At 38.6% G+C, this 18,795-nt stretch overlaps 1 protein-coding gene across 1 annotated transcript in view; it reads left to right on the top strand.

The window, feature by feature from the left end:
• The window catches only part of TULP4 (TUB like protein 4), a 151,050-nt gene that overhangs the window by 20,612 nt on the left and 111,643 nt on the right, over positions 1-18,795 (top strand). Inside the window, 1 exon segment of the mRNA XM_030945702.1 lies at positions 5,715-7,996. Within this exon segment, the coding sequence (XP_030801562.1) occupies positions 7,745-7,996 (252 nt within the window). The 5' untranslated portion in view covers positions 5,715-7,744.

The following is an 18,795-nucleotide window of genomic DNA, read 5'->3' as shown; positions in this document are numbered from 1 at the left end:
ATATGCCTCCTTTAATCCAGAGATCTTGACACGACCTTCCAGAACCAAGAGGAAAAAACATGGAACTTGGAGCAAAAGAGGACAGGTAAAGGGAGGAGATGAAGTTGTTCTTAAGGTTTGCATCTCTTTGTTGGAAGGGCAGAGTATCCCTGCTCTGCTTCTGGACCTCTAAGCAGTGGTGGTGAGGTGTGAGTGCAGGTCCTCAAACCAGCCTGAAATCTCGAATTCAGCACATTTGAGGGACAGCCAGGACTAGAGTTCAGTTCTTCATCCCAAAGCCAAAGACTGAGAAACCCAGGCTGTTTGAAAAATGCAACTCCTGTCTTTTTGTGTTTTTAAATACACACACACACATCTCAGAATCCATCTCACACCTGTGGTGCAGCTTGCAGGCTTCACCAGGAGCTCCCTCTCTGCTGCTGCACACTGCACTTGCACCGCTTCTCAGCAATTATCAGGTTTCTGACTTAAATATGTCTTGCTGTCCAAGAGACATAATTCTTGTTTATGAGGCTCTTCTGAATTTTAAAAACTGATGACATCTGTTGTTCTCTCCCTTCATCTCCCCTTCCTTTTTTTTTTAATGTTGTTTGTTTCCAGCGTGGTACTGTGTCACATACTAAGGTATATTGGGATTTTTGAGGAGAATATCGAAAGTTCAGTGTATGTTCATAAGAAAGTATTAAGGAGCCTGTGGGCAGATATTGGAGATAATTAGGAACTAGCTGGAACTGCTGCAGACTCGAGGGATGTTTGCAGGCTGCAGAATGTTCCTACGGGAAAGAAATTTCTCTGTAATTACAGGCAAGGTCAGCACAGTCAGTTCAATGGAAAAGAGATGGTGAGAGCTGGGGCGCCCTCCCATGAAGGTCATTGAATATTCTTAGTAAGACACAGTTGTTGCTACTTTTTGATGAAGTGCCTGGTGAAGTATACATTGTCTAGGGCTTCTCTGTGCTGTGAGGATTGTAGCCTTTTCTTGAGGAAGAAGATTGACACTTAAAATTGTCAGGAATTTCTTGGTCACACTTGACAGTTTCTTTGAATCTCTAAAGCGTTTGAATGTGTTTTTCAGTGGTGTGAATCTCCCAACTCTTTAAAAGGCTACTATGTGTTATTTGTGCATTTTTATTTCCTGAAGCAGGTGTTTTAACACCTGTCTGGAGTATTTCAGCTCACTTTTTTTTTATTTGAAAATGAGGCATATTTTCATGGCTCATGTGTAGCTTTGGCTCCAGGACATCCTCAATTCATCCTCAAGAGGAAAAACTTTGCTTCCCTTTCTTCTAAGGACAAACCCCTGAGTTCAGAAATATTCTGTGCCCAAACTTTGTTATCAATAGTCTTCAAGTGGCAATACTAGTTGCAGGTGCTCCTTCTTTCTGTTTCTCACTGTTTTGTACCTTTCCCAGTTTGCCAGTGCAGCTGAATGTGGGACAACACTGGGGCTGTGGCAGGGATTGATTCTTCTTAAAAGAGCAAAAACAGCTCAAACTGATTGAAACTTACTGCCACAATTCCTAACCCTTTTGTGCATGGCGACTTCAGGAAGGGAAGCTCTCTTAAAATCAGTCACTGTTTTTGGAGAGTAAGTTTTCAGAGAGATCAGCTTCCAAGCCAGTTAATTTTTTCTTCAGGCTTTTTAGGAAAGTAGTTAGTCTTGTTAAATAATTTTCTTTCACTTTTTTGATAGGATTGTTTAATGATTTTTGTTAATTTAGAGATTGGACTAAATAACAAATTGTATCATCTTACCAGCTTCTGTCTCTATAGCATTTAGCCTGTAATACAGTAACTCTATTACATGATGTGCCAATTTTGTACTGTAGTGTTCAGCAATGACCTTAGAGGTTGCTCCCACAGTCCCCATTTGATAGCTGGTGGGATCATCTGCCATCAGCTTGTGCCAAAGCAGTTGTGGCTGGCACTTTTAAAATACCTTGCTATCTTCATGGACACTGGTGTACATTTTTTCCTTCTTAGACTGCAAAAGGAGGGAAAACTACAATTTCCTTTGACCTTATGCAGGTTTGGCAGGTAGGGAATCTGGTTAGGCTGAAAAATCCTGAAGTCTTTTCAAAGACTCTTTATCTTCTATTTCTTTCCTGAAGATGTTTGGGTCGTCAGAATCTTCCAAAAGCAGGCTGTGAGTCCTTATTTGTTTTGGTTTCTTGGAGATAATAATTCAGAAATAGTGTCCCCATCCCCGTCCCCGTCCCCATCCCCATCCCCTTTTATCCTCGCCTTCACATTCTCTGCTCTGCAGCCTTGAAGAGTAGAGGTTTGAGTAAATATCAAATACTGAAGAGCTTGCTGCAGTATTGCTACATTTGGCTGTGCTTGGCTTCTTTCTGTCAACAAAAGAGACACCTCAATGAAAGATGCATGAGAACAAACAAATATTTTTCTGGTTGTCCAACTGTGGCTTAACACACTTTATATGAGTTAGTAGGAACAGAAGATAAAAATTATGAGTTAAATATTGACACTACAATAAGTTAGCTACTGTTTATAAGCACATTTTTAAAAATTAGTGCCTAAATTTTCTGTCATGCAGAAACGTAACTTGCTGCTGGGTTTTGCATTTGAGAAGAGCTATGCTTTCAAAACAAAATGAAATAAAATAGTTGTGGATCCTGCTTTCCTGTGTCACAGGTCTAATATGTTTTTGTCTGTACTTAAATGTCTTACATCACTGGGCTTAGACTCAACAGTATTAGAGGATGAGTTCAAGTAGCATCTCCCTTTGTTAAAGGGGAAATCCAGAGAAAAGATATTTTCAACTACCTTTTAAGTGAGAGTGAAAGTAGAGAATTCGTTGATATTTATTGTCCTAGTAGTGTCAGAAACAATTCACCTGCAAAATCAGACGGTGGTGCACTTCTGCGATCAGTCCTTGCACTGCTGTGGAAGGACCGGTGCATAAAATTTGATGATAAAAAATCTTCAGTTAAAAATTTATTTTGGATGAGTTCCATCAGGAAGGCCAACTTCTCTTTCTATGGTGAGCCCAAACTGACTTTGGGCTAGTGGTAGGATTGCGCAGGTAACACCCAGCTCTTCTACCATGCTTTTTATCCTCTGCTATTACACACTTCACAACAGAGGTGGAAGCCATTACCCTGGTGTTCCATTCCATGGAGGGGAAAAGCTTGGTTTCAAAATATGAAAATGAGCAGAACTGTGAAGCTGCTGTAATGGTGGCAGAACGGGAGTGTCTAAATTACAGATCTTTTAAAAGGGAAGACTAGCACTTGAATCTTTTACTTAGGTTATTTCTTAGGAAATACAGAGTGCATGGAAATGAAGAAGAAGGGAATGGAAAGCATTAATATCTAATACATGTAATCTTAATTCAGTCCGTATTTTGAGTGTTTGATACTACAGTCTTAAAAGTATTTTTTTTTTCTTGTCTCTGAATGTAACATAAAGGTAGTGTCGATCCTCAGTGACTCAAAGGTAAAATATTCTCATAGGTTGTATTGAGAAAGTGTTTGAATAATGCATTTGAATAATGGCTGCTTCTATTACTTTTGTAGTTATTTTAGATTTTCATCTCTCCCTGACCAGCATTTCTAATGCAGTTAGGATATTTTTAAGAGGAGAAGCCTTTGGTCTGTCTAATCTTGAAAGTGATGGTAAATGGGACTAAAGTGAGAGAAGGTTATTGACCAAGGTGCAGATGAGTCCTTTTCTCAACCTTGTTAGTCTTAGATGCAGTGAATAAGGACAGAAGTTGCATACAGATTTTATGCAAAGCCACTGTATCTATAGTTACCTGTATTTTAAAATCCACTTGTAAACTCTGGATTCTTGTGCAGTTCAAACAACTCTGTTTAGTGCTTATCTCTGCTCTGGTATTTCAGAGACTTTGTTTTCTCAGTAAACATTTTTTTTTTATTTCTCTGTAGGATTAGTAAAGGCTTGCATCATAATACTCATGCTGCTAATATAAAATGTCAACTTGTGAATGCAGATGTCTGTTAGGAATATTTCAGTGGGTATGGAAACAATGGCACTGATCCTTCAGAGGATCAAGTTTGCTTATGGGATAAATGCAGAAGTTTGTCTACAAACCATTGTACTCTGAAAGTTTTTCTATGTTTTCCTATATATGAACTTTCTCTGGACTGTAATTGATAAGCACCAGAAATTTGGAAAGGTGACATTTGTCATATCATCATCTTGCCATGATGAAAAAGAAATTAATAGCAGCCATTATTTTTAAAACTTAAGTGAGATGTAGTGCTGAAGAGGTCTGGCAGTGATTCACAACATCTCGGGGACAGTGTTTCTGATAAGTCAGCCAACTGTGTAGTGTTGCAAACTGCTTTACAACTTTGCCTTTGTGTCTGTAAATTTGTTTTCTTATCTAGTCACTTTTTTTTTAAACAAAATTAATTAATATGTCCATGCTAGAATGAAATAAGTGGTTAATTACAGGAAACATGAGGTTAGTATAGTGCTTTATGTAATAAAGAGAAGACCATTTTTACAGCTCTGATGACTATTATGAATGCAGCTCTGAATTTAAATGAGCTCTCTTTAGCAGTAACTGTGTAGATGCAATAACTGTGCATATGTGTGCACTTCGGATACAACTACTGGAATATCCTGAATGGCCTTTTGCTTGGTCTCTTGTGCTTTATTTGTGTACCCTCTTTTGTATAAAATTGACTTTGGGGAATTTTTCTCCCCTTTTTTAAATGGAGATTTAAGCAGCATTTGAATAGTTTTTAAATTCATCTGTATTGATTCAGACTTTTAAGCTTTAATTTTGAAGTACCTTAGATCTCTTCAAAGCAGTAGTTTAAGCCCTGGAGGAATCTTCCCAGTCTCTTTGAGACTGATAAGTTCAGTACTGTATTTTTATGGTTTGGAGCATCTTTTCTATGAGGAAAGTCTGAGAGCTGAGACTTCAGCCTGGAGAAGAAAAGGCTTAAGGAGATCTTGTTGTTGTTGTGTACAGTTGATGGGAGGGAATTGAATGAGAGAGACAGGCTCTTAATGGTGGTATCCAGTGACAAAACCAAAGGCAATGAGCACAAACTGAAACACAGATGGTTCCCTCTAAACATCAGGAAACACTTTTCTGTGAGGATGACTGAGCACTGGCACAGGTTGCCCAGAGAATTCATAGGGTTTTCATCCTTGGAGATATTTAGAAACTGCCTGGATACAATCCTGGGTAACTGACTCCAGGTGACCCTGCTTGAGCACAGTGGTTGGACCAGAGGTCCCTTCCAGGTCAGCCATTCTGTTTGTGTGTGCCTCAGGGTCTAACCCTGTGCCTGCTCTATCACTGACATCTCCCTTCCCTATCTTCACTTCAAAGTTGGGAAATCTTTAAGACTTTGCCCCAGAGTCTGTGAGCAGGACAAAGCTCTTCCCCCTCCTCTCCTGCCCCCAAAGTATCCTTCCCAGATACATTTCATTACCTATATATGTCCATTGTGAAAAGTTTTGGGAATTTTGGAAGTGAAAAAGAAAATTTTGTATTTTGTCTTTGTGTGTCTATCAAATACAAATATATCAAACATGTATGTTCTGAATAATGTTTTTATCTATATATAATACACTGTGTAGGAGTCCAGTATACAATCCCTAATCACAATACTTCAATTACTGTAACAGTAGTACCAGTATCTTTAACTTGTTTTGTGACTTATTTTATTCACTTTTTTCTTTTTGTGTGTGTGTGCTTTGCTTTGCAGAGTTGGAAGAATCCAGGGATTTCAAGTTTTGAGTAGCAGGCATCTTACAAGATTACCACACCTAAACTGAAAAGGGAGATGCAGCTCTGAGTACCAGACTGGTGTGTGCACTGCATGTACATGAAAACGCACATGTTTTTGTCATCACGTAGACTTGCTCTGGCATATTCCTGAGAGCTTTGCAATTGATGAAAGTTAATTTGAGAAACAGATGGGGCACCTTTGCAGCACAGGAATCAGTAATCCATGGAAAGACACCTGCCAGTAATGTTCAACTTTCCACATGGTCTTCGCGGGTGAAAAAAGTCTGCAAGAAGAGAAAGAAAAAACACCCTCTGTGCAGGAGAAGCCTAATAAATACCTCCACAATCTAAATCGATAGCTGTGAGGGAAACAAAAGAATCAAGAGGGCAGAGGAAACTGATTTAGTTCTATCAGAGGAATAATGTATGGTCTTCGGCACGTTTTGCTTTGGGCTCACTAGTTTGTGAATGGACAATAAATCGTGACCTTCTGCTGAGCAATGATGACTGGAAGTAAATAAGTTGAGGAACTATGGGACAAGTCTGGGCATTGAACTGAGCAAACCTCGCCGTCCTTCTTGAGTTAACCAGGTCATCAAACTTGCATATCCCTTCTCCCTCTCCTTTTTCCTCTTTTCACTTAGTGTGATATAAATACTAGCTAATTGAGCTCATAAATGTTATTCAAATAAAACGATTGGAATACTTCATATGTTTCCTTCTTGTACAGCTGCAAATGTTGTGTCTGGAACTATGAATCTGTGCTGTAGACAAGCATCAAGAAGGAAAGATCCTGTCAAACAAGCAAGGAAAATACCTAGAGAAATAGTGAACCCAGGAAGTCAGATTTTTAATGCTGCTTCTCTTTCTTTTTTAGATGATTATATTTCTTCCTTCCTTGAATTTTAGAAGATTTTGAAAGAGTGCTTACTTGATGTGCTTTAATTCTGGCATTTGTTTTTTATGGTAGAATGAAAAGTCTGTGATTCCTTGTAGCAGAAAAAAGGGAAAAGTAAAGGAAAAAACAGCTTGACATTGTAGCCTGTTTCACAGGAGAGAGAACTTCATGGTTCACCTGAGGCAAACTTACCTACTTTGAAAGCTAAAAGCATTAGAGCATTTTTGATTCTGCTATAAATGAAGAAGGGGTTCTTTTTCATTCGTGTGTGACAGCAAAAAGTGGGAAAGCAGGCAAGATAGCGTGATAAACAGTTCAGGCTGTGTTGGGTCTCTGGTGGAAAAAAAGTGCTGCGATGAGGATTGGATTGGCTTTGGATTGCAAAAACTTTTGAGTCCAACGAGCAGTTCAGTACCAAGAGGGATTTCCCAACTGGCCTGGCACACCAGTGCCTGCACAAGTTCGGGTCTGTTGTTTCACATGGTTTGTGTGCCTTTTTTTCCCTTTATGCAATCTCTTTCAGCTTTAGCAGCAGAAATACATCAGATGGAAAAGATATGCCAGAGGGCAGCTTGGAAAAGAGGAATGTCATATATATACATATATATGTATGTGCGTGTGTTTAAATTTCTGCAACTGAACTTTTGAAGAAAATCTGACTGGAGGAAGTTTTAAAAGCCTTAAGTTACTTGAAACCTACACATTTGCAACTCTTTGTCTCTGGAATTGCATTACGCTAAACTGGAATCTCAGGCTGAATAAAGATTATATCAAGTTGAGCAAAAAGATGACTTAACCATTTCTTGAGCGCCTCTTATGAAGTAGCTGTTTCTCCAAAGGATAAGTGCACCCCCACTCTACAGACTCAAAACAAAATGAACCTGAATTTTTTTTTAAGTGTTACTTTTTCTTAGCCAACTGCCATCATCTTTTATAGAGGAATTTTTCACTATGCATTTGGTGGATATTTATAAACACTGACCCCATCCTCCTCCCTTTCAATGATCTATCCAGGTCAGTCTTATCAATAAAAAAAAAAAAAATTGATTTAAATTTTGTGCACTAGACATATTACTTTCTTATGTCAAAAAATAAAATATTTAAAAAGCATGTATGCAGCAGTGGAACATGGGCCTGTTCTTTGCAGCGATTCCAACATCCTCTGCCTCTCCTGGAAAGGCAGAGTCCCCAAAAGTGAGAAGGAGAAACCAGTGTGCAGGAGGCGGTACTATGAAGAAGGCTGGCTGGCAACGGGCAATGGCAGAGGAGTTGTGGGCGTCACTTTCACTTCCAGCCATTGCAGGAGGGACCGGAACACCCCTCAGAGAATCAACTTCAATTTGAGGGGCCACAACAGTGAGGTAAGCAAAACGTGTGTTACATGCTAAAGAAAATGATAGCTACCTTTTTTTCTCTCTTCTCTCTCTTCTCCTCTCTCTCCTCTCTCTCTCTCTCTCTTCTCTCTCTTCTCTCTCTTCTCTCTCTTCTCTCTCTTCTCTCTCTTCTCTCTCTTCTCTCTCTTCTCTCTCTTCTCTCTCTTCTCTCTCTTCTCTCTCCTCTCTCTCTTCTCTCTCCTCTCTCTCTTCTCTCTCTTCTCTCTCCTCTCTCTCCTCTCTCCCCTCTTTTTTTTTTGTTTAAGTATTTCTGCTTGGAATTTGACAGAGTGGTATGAAGGAGGCTCAATACTAATCCAAATGGGATTTGGGTCAATTGGAATTTTTCTGGTAAATTCAAGCATACACGACTGATGGTGGGAGGTTCTCTGGAAATCTGTCTTGTTTTGGTCTGGCCTACTTTCTCCTTCATTCCCCAGCACCTGCCAGTTTCCAAGCAAATGCAATAAATGCATGTTAATGGAAGTTAAAAGCTGTGATAGTCGACTGCTTTCACGCAGTGGTGAAGTCTGGTCTGGAAGACTAATGGAAAGGCAGGGCAATGGGAGAAAAGCTTACTTGAAGTCTGCCAGATTTTCAGAAGCTGCAAACTGGAACGGCCTGTGACAAGAGATAGCTGTTGTATCTGGAAAAACTTCTCATTTTGTTAAAAAAAAGGCCAAGTGGGGCTTCTCAGAGAAATGCTGAGGTGCCTTGGAGTAAAATGCTGTAACTTGAGCGTGCAAAGCATTGTCCTGAGTACAGTGATACAAAAACTTTTCTATTCATGTTTTCTGAAAGGCATAAATCTGTTGGTATAAACTGGTATTTCAGCTGTGCTTTATCATCTTCCTGGCACCCATCTCTTTCTCTGTATAATGCTTCATGGAAAGTGCAGGTGATGCCCAGTAGCCTAGTTTGTTTCTGCTTTTTAGTTAGGCTGTGTTTGGATGTGCTCTTTGAGAAGAATCTGTTCAAATCGAAGATTTGCTGTTAGGTTCGTGGGTGGAATGACATTTTAAGTATTGAAATGAAAACCAAAGATACACCAAATTTACAATGTGTTTTTTCTTGTCTCTTTTGCTATTTATTGGGTGGACTCTGGGAATGTATGTTGCCCTTTCAAATCAAGCTGCACCAAAGTTTTAGAACTGGCTAGTTTTGGTTCTTGTGTGACATTAGTAACAGTCCTCTTTTAAGCAAAAAAAGGGGAGCAGCCATCAAATACTTAGTCTGAAATAATTGCTTCCACATGCTTTGTGTGTATGGAGGTGTGTGGGTGTATGGTAAATCATACAGACTTCTATATGTATAGATGAAAGACGGATTCATGTATATATTTGTATCAGGTTCATTCAAAAAAATTACAGCCACATTTTCCCAAAGGGAAGAATGATATTTGAATCCAGCATTTTGGTTTGAGTGACAGCTAGTTGTCTGTTTAATTTTCAATTACAAATTGCATTTTATTTTTTAAGCATGTGTGACACAATAATCACTTTTCATTTCTCCGTATTTTGTTATCTGAATTTTCAGTGAACCTGGGCACTTGTTTCTCTTCTTTTGTGTAATATATGTTTTGGGAACAATATAGGAAGTTTCTGTTTCTGTGAAGTCTTATTGCAGAACTTGGAAATACAAGACTAGGTTTCAGTACGTGCCCATTTAAGTGGAGAAGATGCTCATGTGCATGCTGCCCTTTGGGCTTGGCTGGTTTTGCTTTATTTACTCCATTGGCCCTTAGAGTCTCTTTGTGGGTCATTGCATCATTGCTGGATTTAACTGTGCTGTTTGCACATCCTTTCAGCTAACAGTGATTGGCATGAGAGAGAGACTCAAATGAAACGAAACTTCGCTATTTGAATCTTTTTGTTGTGGCTGTTTGGGTCAAGCTTTTGATTAATAAAGGGTTGTGTTCCTGTAAGTAATCCTCCTGACAGCAGGAATTGTGTCAATGACCAGAGTAGAGACTGCCAATTTATGTCTCTCTAAAACAAAACTGACATGGTGGGATAGAGAAGTGGCTTTAGTGGAACTAGCTTTCTGTGATGAGTCCATGGCTGCTGTCAGATTTTCCTACTGTGATGTATTTCTGACCATCGTTGTAGGTAAAAGTTCATTTTTACAAGATGATGTGTTACACAGCACTCTTCACCAGGCTTACTGAATTTAATCCTTTTATAGGAGAATCCCACTGATTTGGATAGGAATGTTGAAGATAAATAGTTGAATGGACAGTGAGATTCTTTCTTTAGAAAACACCTTTTCTCCTAAGTCTGTCTGCTGAAAGATTCTTGAAAGAAAATATTGAACAGCAGTGCTTATTGCTACTATTTGCATAACAAGTAAATGTTTTGTTTTCTTATTCTTCTGTTTAAAAAAGCCAACAACAGTGTTGTCTCTATTGTGTACCACCATTCATAATGGAAAATGCTGATTTTGCAAGCACATCCTAGTATGTGTGTCTGATTAAAGCCACATTTGTTGCACAGTCTGGACCCTTAGATTGTGATTGACTTAAAACTCTTAAGAGCCTGTTTGATTTGCTGACCAGTTCTAGAAGCATATTGTGTTTTCTTGTTCCCAGAAATGGTGATTTATACCTATTTTAGAGTTGATTTATAAATGATGATTTATACCTATATTTTTCTCTGGGATAAAGCTAGGGTGCCAAGTGAAGTTTATTGCTTTTCAGTCATACAGTGCTACTTCAACATACTAATGTTCAATTATTAAGTACAAAATGCTGAAATGAACAGAATGGAAGAGTGACAATATAGAACCTAAATGTTTTCCATTTAGAGTGTAATTAACAATATGCTGTGGGCAGAGCACTACATTGTATTTCAGTTTTAAAGTGAAAATCTAGAAGAAGAGGTAATGTGGCAGTGCTGTGCTTCTGGCAAGAATGTGAGACTATTTTTAAGTGAGTCAAGAAGGTGAATGCTTGTCATGAATCTTTCACTGAAATCTTTCTGGTTTATTTTCTTGACTCTAATAACATGCCTGTAGCCTATCAGAACAAACAAGAATGAGGAATCCCCAGGACTGAATTACTGACATGCATATTATAGTACTGGTTTTGAATGACTCATCATGTTGAACAGTAACTGAGAATTAAAAGCATTGTAGTGTGAGCCACACTTGTGTTTCTACAGTTGTTTTGCTTGGTTGTTAGAGTTTGCAACAACCTCTTTTTTTGTAGTTAATAAGGAGAATCACAAAATTACAATAAGCATATTCCTATTTATTCTGTGGCAAGGGGTGAAAATACTGCGTTTTGTGATACAAAATGTGTGACCAGTAAGCTCTGAAGTGTGCCAGACTGAGTATTTTTTTATAGTGCTACAGAGATACCAACTTTCAGCATCTGATCCATCTTGAGTTTTCTGGGGAGAGATTTTCAGGGGGCTTTGTGAGACATAATTAGAAAAATAGCCCAAACTTAATTTAGGAGGCTTCAATTAGCCTTATAGGGATTTTCCTTCCAATGAAATATTTTGCAAATCTAATTGGTTGGATGGTGCCTTGGTAAGTGTTTCTTCTAATGGTTTCTGTTGTGTCTAGTGTATTAAGGAGGTATCAATCTTTATAGCACTTAATGTTTCTTAAATTGCTACTACTTAAAATATTTTGCAGGTGTACATTTACTTTTGACTGTGCTAACTAAAAAGACATCTTTGATATATTTAATACGAATCAGTATGCTAAATGCTAGACTGAGGCATTAAAAAGTATTACAAGTATATGCAAATTAGATGCAGTGAATTAAGTAACAAGCTGAATATGTTATTGAGCATATATAACATTTTTTACTGTAAAGATAAAAGAAATTATTTATTTAGATTTGTCATTATTTGAGTGTTCCAAGCACATGTCTACAGCTGCAAAAAACCCACCCTGTTTCATTTAGCACAGGTTTTAGTAGATAGGGATGTAAACATATCTCAGCTGGACTGTCAAATGAATTAGTTACACCTTTTCAAAGGAACACTGTCCTTTAAAAATATTCAATACATGTTGGTTTTCATACTGCATTAGTTATGGAAGTCTGCACAGTTCTTGGTTTTGTTTTGGTTTAGAGCAGAAGGAGCTTAAAAATGTTTTTTCCTGGTTTTTAAAAGAAAGAAAGCTTTTCTTTATCCTGTCCCATTTTTTTGAGGTTTTCTGTATCTTGCAGAGCAGATTTTTTCCAGCAGTCTGTTGCTTGTCTAGGAAACAAATTTTAAAAACCCAAATAAGTCTTTTCAGTAGTGTTTCTTGGTTGGTAGTGTCACTGGGAAGAATACAGAAAAACAGTACAGGAAAACTTTTTTGTTTGTTTTTTTAAACTTTGTTTTAATGTAACTGGCATTTGAAAGTTAAATGTGATCTTTATTAGGATTCTTGGACAGAAAAATTGAATCAGCATGTGACTCTTTACAGTATGGATCCCTCGTATCAAATGTTGCTTTCAGACACAGCTGGAACAGTTGTTACTGGTGAATAATTAAAAAATCCTGAGGTAGAATGATGCCATGATGATCCCTTTTGGCTTTAGAAGTCTCAGCGGTACAAGACATATGCTGTTGTAAACTGCAGTGGTGCTGCAGATCTCTTTTCTGTTTTTCTGTCACTGCACAAAGAAGACAGGGCGTTTGTTGGCAGAAATACTGTCTCTCTGTTAAAGCAAGCTAGTGTAATTGGAAAAGACAGACAAGCTTTTGGGCATACAAGGTTCTGAAGAAGGACTTGTATTTCTGAAAGCCTGTGTGGTTTTTACATCCCTCCTACCTGATACAGTGCTAAATCTTTCTTCAAACCATGCCCTTCCCCTGTCCTTAAGCTATTAGGGCTACAGAAAAATAATGCTGCAGAGAGGCAGAACTATTGGGAGTGACTTGTAGGACAGTAGGTCCCGTGCCTGCCTGTGCTGGCTCTGTTTGGTTTGAACTGTGGCTGGTATTGCCAGGCTGTTCTGCTTGCAGAAAATAGACACGTTGGGCTTTCATGCAGGCTCCGTAATGCACCTTCTTGAACTGCCTGCTCTGCACTTAGTGTGGGTGCTTGAGTGCTTTTATTTCTTCAAGCAAATATTAAAAGAGCCAAAATACATTTTAAACCTTTTTGATAGTCTTTTATCATTCTTTTCAACCTTTGCTGAAGTTTAAACATGCTCCGTGGCATGCAGAGGTGTCTTTCATAGCCTTCCCTTAGGAGAATTGTTAAAGAAAATAAATGGAGCAATAAGTTGGAGGTGGTGGATTCTTTCCCCTTAAATGACAAATAGGAGTCTTGGTGTTTCCCATTTCAATGCCCTGTGTCAGTTTACAAATGCCAAGGTATGGCCTGTGTGCCAGCACACCTCCTGTATAGTTGTTCACTCTAAGAACTGTGACCACTTTCAGTGAGCCTTTTTCTTTGTGGTACTGGCTTTTTTCCAGCCACACCCAGCTCCTGCTTTCAAAAATATTTTTGTGAAAAGCCTTTTCTGTCTGTCCATTTTTCTCAATTGCCTCAGAATCCCAGCCTCTCTGTTCAATGTTTATTCTTATGCAGTTATGGCTTCAAAGCAAACCATCCAATATTGCCACAATTGTTGCTGAGTAATGAGAGTTGGTAACGCTGCATTGATCTGCTACTTGGAAATTGCTCTTGTAGGTCATGCAGCAGTTTGTTTCCTGCAAAGGTTAGGTCATAAGCTTTGGAAAATTTTAAATTACAGTTTTTCTGGTTTGTAGTAATAAGCATCTAGATAATTACCCCGAAAGCTGAGGAAAAAAGGAATATATGATGTGAAAGAATACTGTCAGCTTTTAAACAAAATTAATTATATTTATAAGTGGGTCATCCATGCAGTTTAAAATTTTATCATGAAAAATAATGTAGCTATAGACCTATAGTTTTGTTGTTAGATAATTCTACTCAGAAAAGTTTGAAGTGGAATCAAGCTCACTTATATCAGAAATTACTCCAAATTTTTTTCCAAAAAAATTGCTGAAAGATAACAACATGCATATTTTAAGATAATGACATGCCTGAGGGGCATTTCTTGCTTTTTGAATTAGGGTGAAGATACTTTGTTGTTCTGTATAGAAGCAGTTGTTCTGCATGATAATTTCTGTGTTCGAGGAAAATAAATGCATTTTCTTTAACATAAGTTTAATGATGAGGATCTATTGATGTACTGAATAGACAAGATTACTCACCTATTAGACAGTGGATACTCAAGCTTGGAATATGAGCACTTTCTGAGTAAAGTGTTCAATAAAGTATTTATTATGAACTACTGAAGGCCTTGTATATATTGAGCATCTGAAGAGTGGAGAAATTAGGTTTTATGATGGCATTTCTGAGCCATAATAATAATTAAGGACACTGCTTTGGTTTAAACCATTCCCAGAGGAGTTCACCAAATTACAGATATTCTGAACAGATAAGATACCCATTACAAACTATAAACATTTCACAATATAATTGAATCTAGAGTACCAAGTAACTGCTTGTCAAGTGTAGCTAGAATGTGGTAGGACAGACAAAAGATATTTTAAAGGCACTTATCCTTGGGCAACCAGCATCTCTGCTTTAATAGCAATCCTTTGTGAACATGCATGAACTTCTGAGGAAATTCTCAATATTCTCTTTCCATTAGGAACTTCTTTAAAGAGAAATAATCCACTTGTATAATACAAATGTTATGGGAAGTGATGAAAATGAAGTTGAATTGGGGAAATTCTTGTGCATTTTCAAAAAGAAATGCTGGTTTATGGTTTTCATTGGAATTGTGATATTCCAGTTCTAGAATTACTTGACAAATTCATATACTGGGAAATAGTATCCTTATGCATTGATTTTTCTATTATTGTTATTAATTTAAGGATATTAAATGTATGTAGATGACTTTACTAATGAATAAAACACAGCTTTGTTTACCCTAATCAGAATGTTGAACATGAGCTAGCAGTGTAACCCTTACTGCGGAAAGGGAAAATGTGTCCCTGGTGACATCAGGAGAAGTATTGCCAGCTGTTTAAGGCAGGCGCTCCTTACCCTCTGCACAGCACTGGTGAGGCCACACCTGGAGAATCATGTTCTGGGGTGGGGGTTCCCCAGTAAGAGAGGTCAGTGAAAGGCCACACAAATGATTGAGGGACTGAGCACCTCATCTGTGAGGAAAGACAGAGAGCTGGGACTATTCAGCCTAAAGAGAAGGTCCAGAAGAATCTTATTCATGTATGTAAGTACCTGCAGGGAGGGTGCAAAGAAGATGGAGCCAGGCTCTTTTTGGTGGTTTCCAGAGACAAAGGGCACAAACTAAACTGCAGGAGGTTCCCCATGAAAATCAGAAAATGTTTTTTTACTGTGAAGGCAGGTGGCTTAGATAGCCCAGAGGTTTTGGAGTCTCCATCCTTGGAAATAATCGAAAGAGCCATCTGAACACAGTCCTGGGCAAGTAAATCCATGTCCCTGCTTGAGCAGGGAGCTCAGAATTTCCAGAAGTTCAACCCCAATCACTCTGAGACTCTGTGAAATCTATTTGTAAATCTAAGTGAAATATCTTGCACAAAAATTGGTGAAGCGGCATTGAAAAACAGCTCTTGAAGGCAGGCCGGAAGTGCTAAGCATATAGAAATGTGGAGAGAATCCACTCAAATTTGGCTAAAATGAGATCAAACTGCTGTGCTAGAAGAGGAGGAATTTTTTTTTCCTGAGGAGAAAACCATATGGTTTCCCAAGTAGTCAGAGTTGGGGAGCATAGTCAAAATCCTCATGCAGAGTTGCAGGCAGAGGTTATTAAAATGCAGAAGAAAGTCAAGCTGTTGGATGTGAGTGACTTCATAAGAGAAACAGAATTTGGGAAGTAAAATTGTCATTGAGCTGAAGAGAAGGAACTGTTCGGATGCACAAATCATGGTGTTTGAAAAGTTCTAGAAGAAGCTACAGAACGTGAGTCTGTTGTAAGCTGTAGAAACCTGCAGCCTTGCTTCAAACAAAGTGATAAAAATGCTAAATGTAGATACTGAAAGATCAGACTTCTGGAGGAAATCGTATCATAAGGTAGCAGTGCCCCAGTTACTGAGTTGGTTCATCTGCTTTTAAAATGAGAAAATGACATTTCATCAGGGAGAGACAAGGCAGAAGTGTGAAGAAACCTGTAGCAGCAGATGCACACAGCCTGGGAGAGGTGTGTGCATGCACCTGCCCATGTGCAAGACTCACAGGTGCAGCTGGAGTGCAGCCAGTCTCAAAATGTTGTCAGGGTGGAGAATGGCACTGGCTTTTGTGAGGCTGAGCAAACGTGTGGGGGGTCTGGCAGGCACTGGCAGTCAGCAGAAGGCAGCAGTCAGTTGCACAGATGTAGCTTGCAGAGGATAATGGCCAACAGCAGAAGGCTGATTATCAGCAGTATGGCCATGTCCTGTTAATGTCTTGAGTGGTGTCCTGGAGAGGGGGCCAAATATAAACACCTGCAAGAGATACTGGAGAGGTTGGAAAAGAGTGAATATTTCAGCCTGTTAAAGAAGAAATGCAGTCTTCTGAGTAAGGTGGCAAAAAGAGAGTTCTTTCACCTAGGGAAGAGACAGCTCTAAAGCCTCAAACATGAAAAGAGCTAGAGGGGGTTGAGTTTTACAGGAAAACCAATTCCCCCAAAAGGAATATAAAGGTCATTCTTCAGGTAGAGAGACAACAGAGAATCATGTCAGTGGGAAAAAATAAAGGTAGAAAGGAGACTCAAAAATCTTGATTATTTGATTAAAAATACTAAAAGTGGGGATATTTAACCTTAAGCTGTGCCAGGGAAGTTTGGGTTCAAAATCAGAAAAAAATTAGTTACTGAAATAGTGATTGGGCACTATTTCAGAATCATCTGCCCAGGGAGGTGGCAGAGTCACTGTCCCTGGATATGTTTAGAAAAAAGACAGGATGTGGCACTCAGTGTGGCTGTGGTTTATTTGATAAGGAGATGTTAGGTTATAGGTTGGACTTGATGATCTCAAAGGCCTTTTCCAGTCTAGCTCATTCTGTGATTCTGTGTGATTTGTAGCTTCCCTAATGAGGACCTTTCTTGAGGAATGACCTTATCTGTCAAGGGTGCACATGTGAAGATACCCCAGAAGCTGTTCAGAGGACAGAGTGAGACTGCTTTCCAGTGCTCTGCTTTGGGTAAAAGGAGTGTTGATGGCATACTAGAGAGCTTAGTTTGTAAGGGATACAATAGGGCATAAAGAAAAGAGATCCTGTTTCTTCTTCTTTCCCTTTCCCCAGTTCTAATTTGGTCCTGTGAAGTACTTTTTGAGCCTGATAATATACAAATATCTTGCTCTTCAGCTGAGCAGTTTCCTACGAGCATCTGATGGAACTGTGGTTCCAGCTGCTGCACAGAAGTGAGAATGCCAAATGTCTGATTCATTAATAGAGGGTGTTGCTGTGGAGGGAGTTGTATTTATTTTAAGGAATGGATGCTCAAAAGGTTTAGTTCCTTGAAATAAGGTGTCTTAAAAATGTGCAGAGGTTTAAGTGGCTAAGAAAGGCTGCAAATTGAGAGTACCTGTCACTTCTTGTTCTGGTAATATCTTGAGCTAGGCATATGCTTGATAACCTAAATGGGACCAGTACTGAACAAAATGTAAGAAATGGAAGAACATTTGTTGTGCTTCCATCCAGACTCAGATCAGTTTACTGTACAAAATGAGGCCTTAGCATAAATTATGTGTATCAGCGTCTAAGATAAATGTTTTCTCATGTACATTATCTTAGCAATTCTGCTTTTGCCCAGAAGATACCCCATGGATCACAGATGTTACAGTAGGAATTACTGTTTTCCTATGAAAAAGTCATTATCTATATGTTTATTTACATTTCACTGCATTTCCAGCATTCTTACTGTTTCCAGAATAATACTCTCAATGGTTTCCTCAGATTTAGTAGTCCTCCTACTAATTAGAGATTCCAGACTCTGCATTTCACTTGTGAGAGAAATCTGGTGTCATTAGCTTTCTTAAATATCAGCAACAATTATGCAAGTTATAAAAATGTAAACCAAGGCTTGTTTATTGAGAAATACCTATTGGCATATACATAGATGTTGTTCACATTTGAAGGAAATCAGAAGTCTTTTGAAGCAGTGCTTCAAATTAAGTTGTTCATAATGACAGAATTTCTCCTGCCCTAACTTCTTTATCCAGAAGAAACAAATCCAGCAGGGAGGTTAAAAAATGAGATTTTGATATTGTCATTTTCATACGTACTATTTATGAAACCAGTTATACCTTGTTATTATGCCTTATGGCTGCCATAAAGTTACTCTATTGAATAAACAGATTCGAATTAGGTTTTGACACAATGTTGTTATGTTTTATTAAAGGGCCTTTATGAAGCTGGTGTTTCTTTGAGTTAATTATGGTCAGGGTTCTAGTTTCTGTGGTCACTTAGTAAGGGTTAAAATTGTCCTCCCTCAGCCAGCCTCCTCCTCAGTTGCCTTGGAGTGGAGAAGTGAGATCTAGTTGTGATTGCACTGGTTGGGGAGATGACTGTGTTTACTGCAAGGTGGTGGGTGTCAGGAATTACAGGTGGAGGTCATTTTTTCATCCTGAAGGTCTTGCTACTGACAGCTAAAATGAGCCATCTAAAGCATAAAAAGGGAGAAGAGGCTTCTCTAAAACCAGGTGATCCTATACTACCATTTGAGGCAAATGTGTGTAATTTTGTTTTCATACATACAGAATATTTTCATAATACCTCGTTCACGTTTTAATTGCTCTGTCTGCAGCTTTGATGCATAATTGTAACAGTAATCAGAACAGGTT

The sequence above is a fragment of the Camarhynchus parvulus genome, chromosome 3, assembly GCF_901933205.1.
Source record: "Camarhynchus parvulus chromosome 3, STF_HiC, whole genome shotgun sequence".
NCBI lineage: Eukaryota > Metazoa > Chordata > Aves > Passeriformes > Thraupidae > Camarhynchus > Camarhynchus parvulus.
The sequence above is the reverse complement of the archived record's forward strand: the minus strand, read 5'-3'. Positions and strand labels throughout refer to the sequence as shown.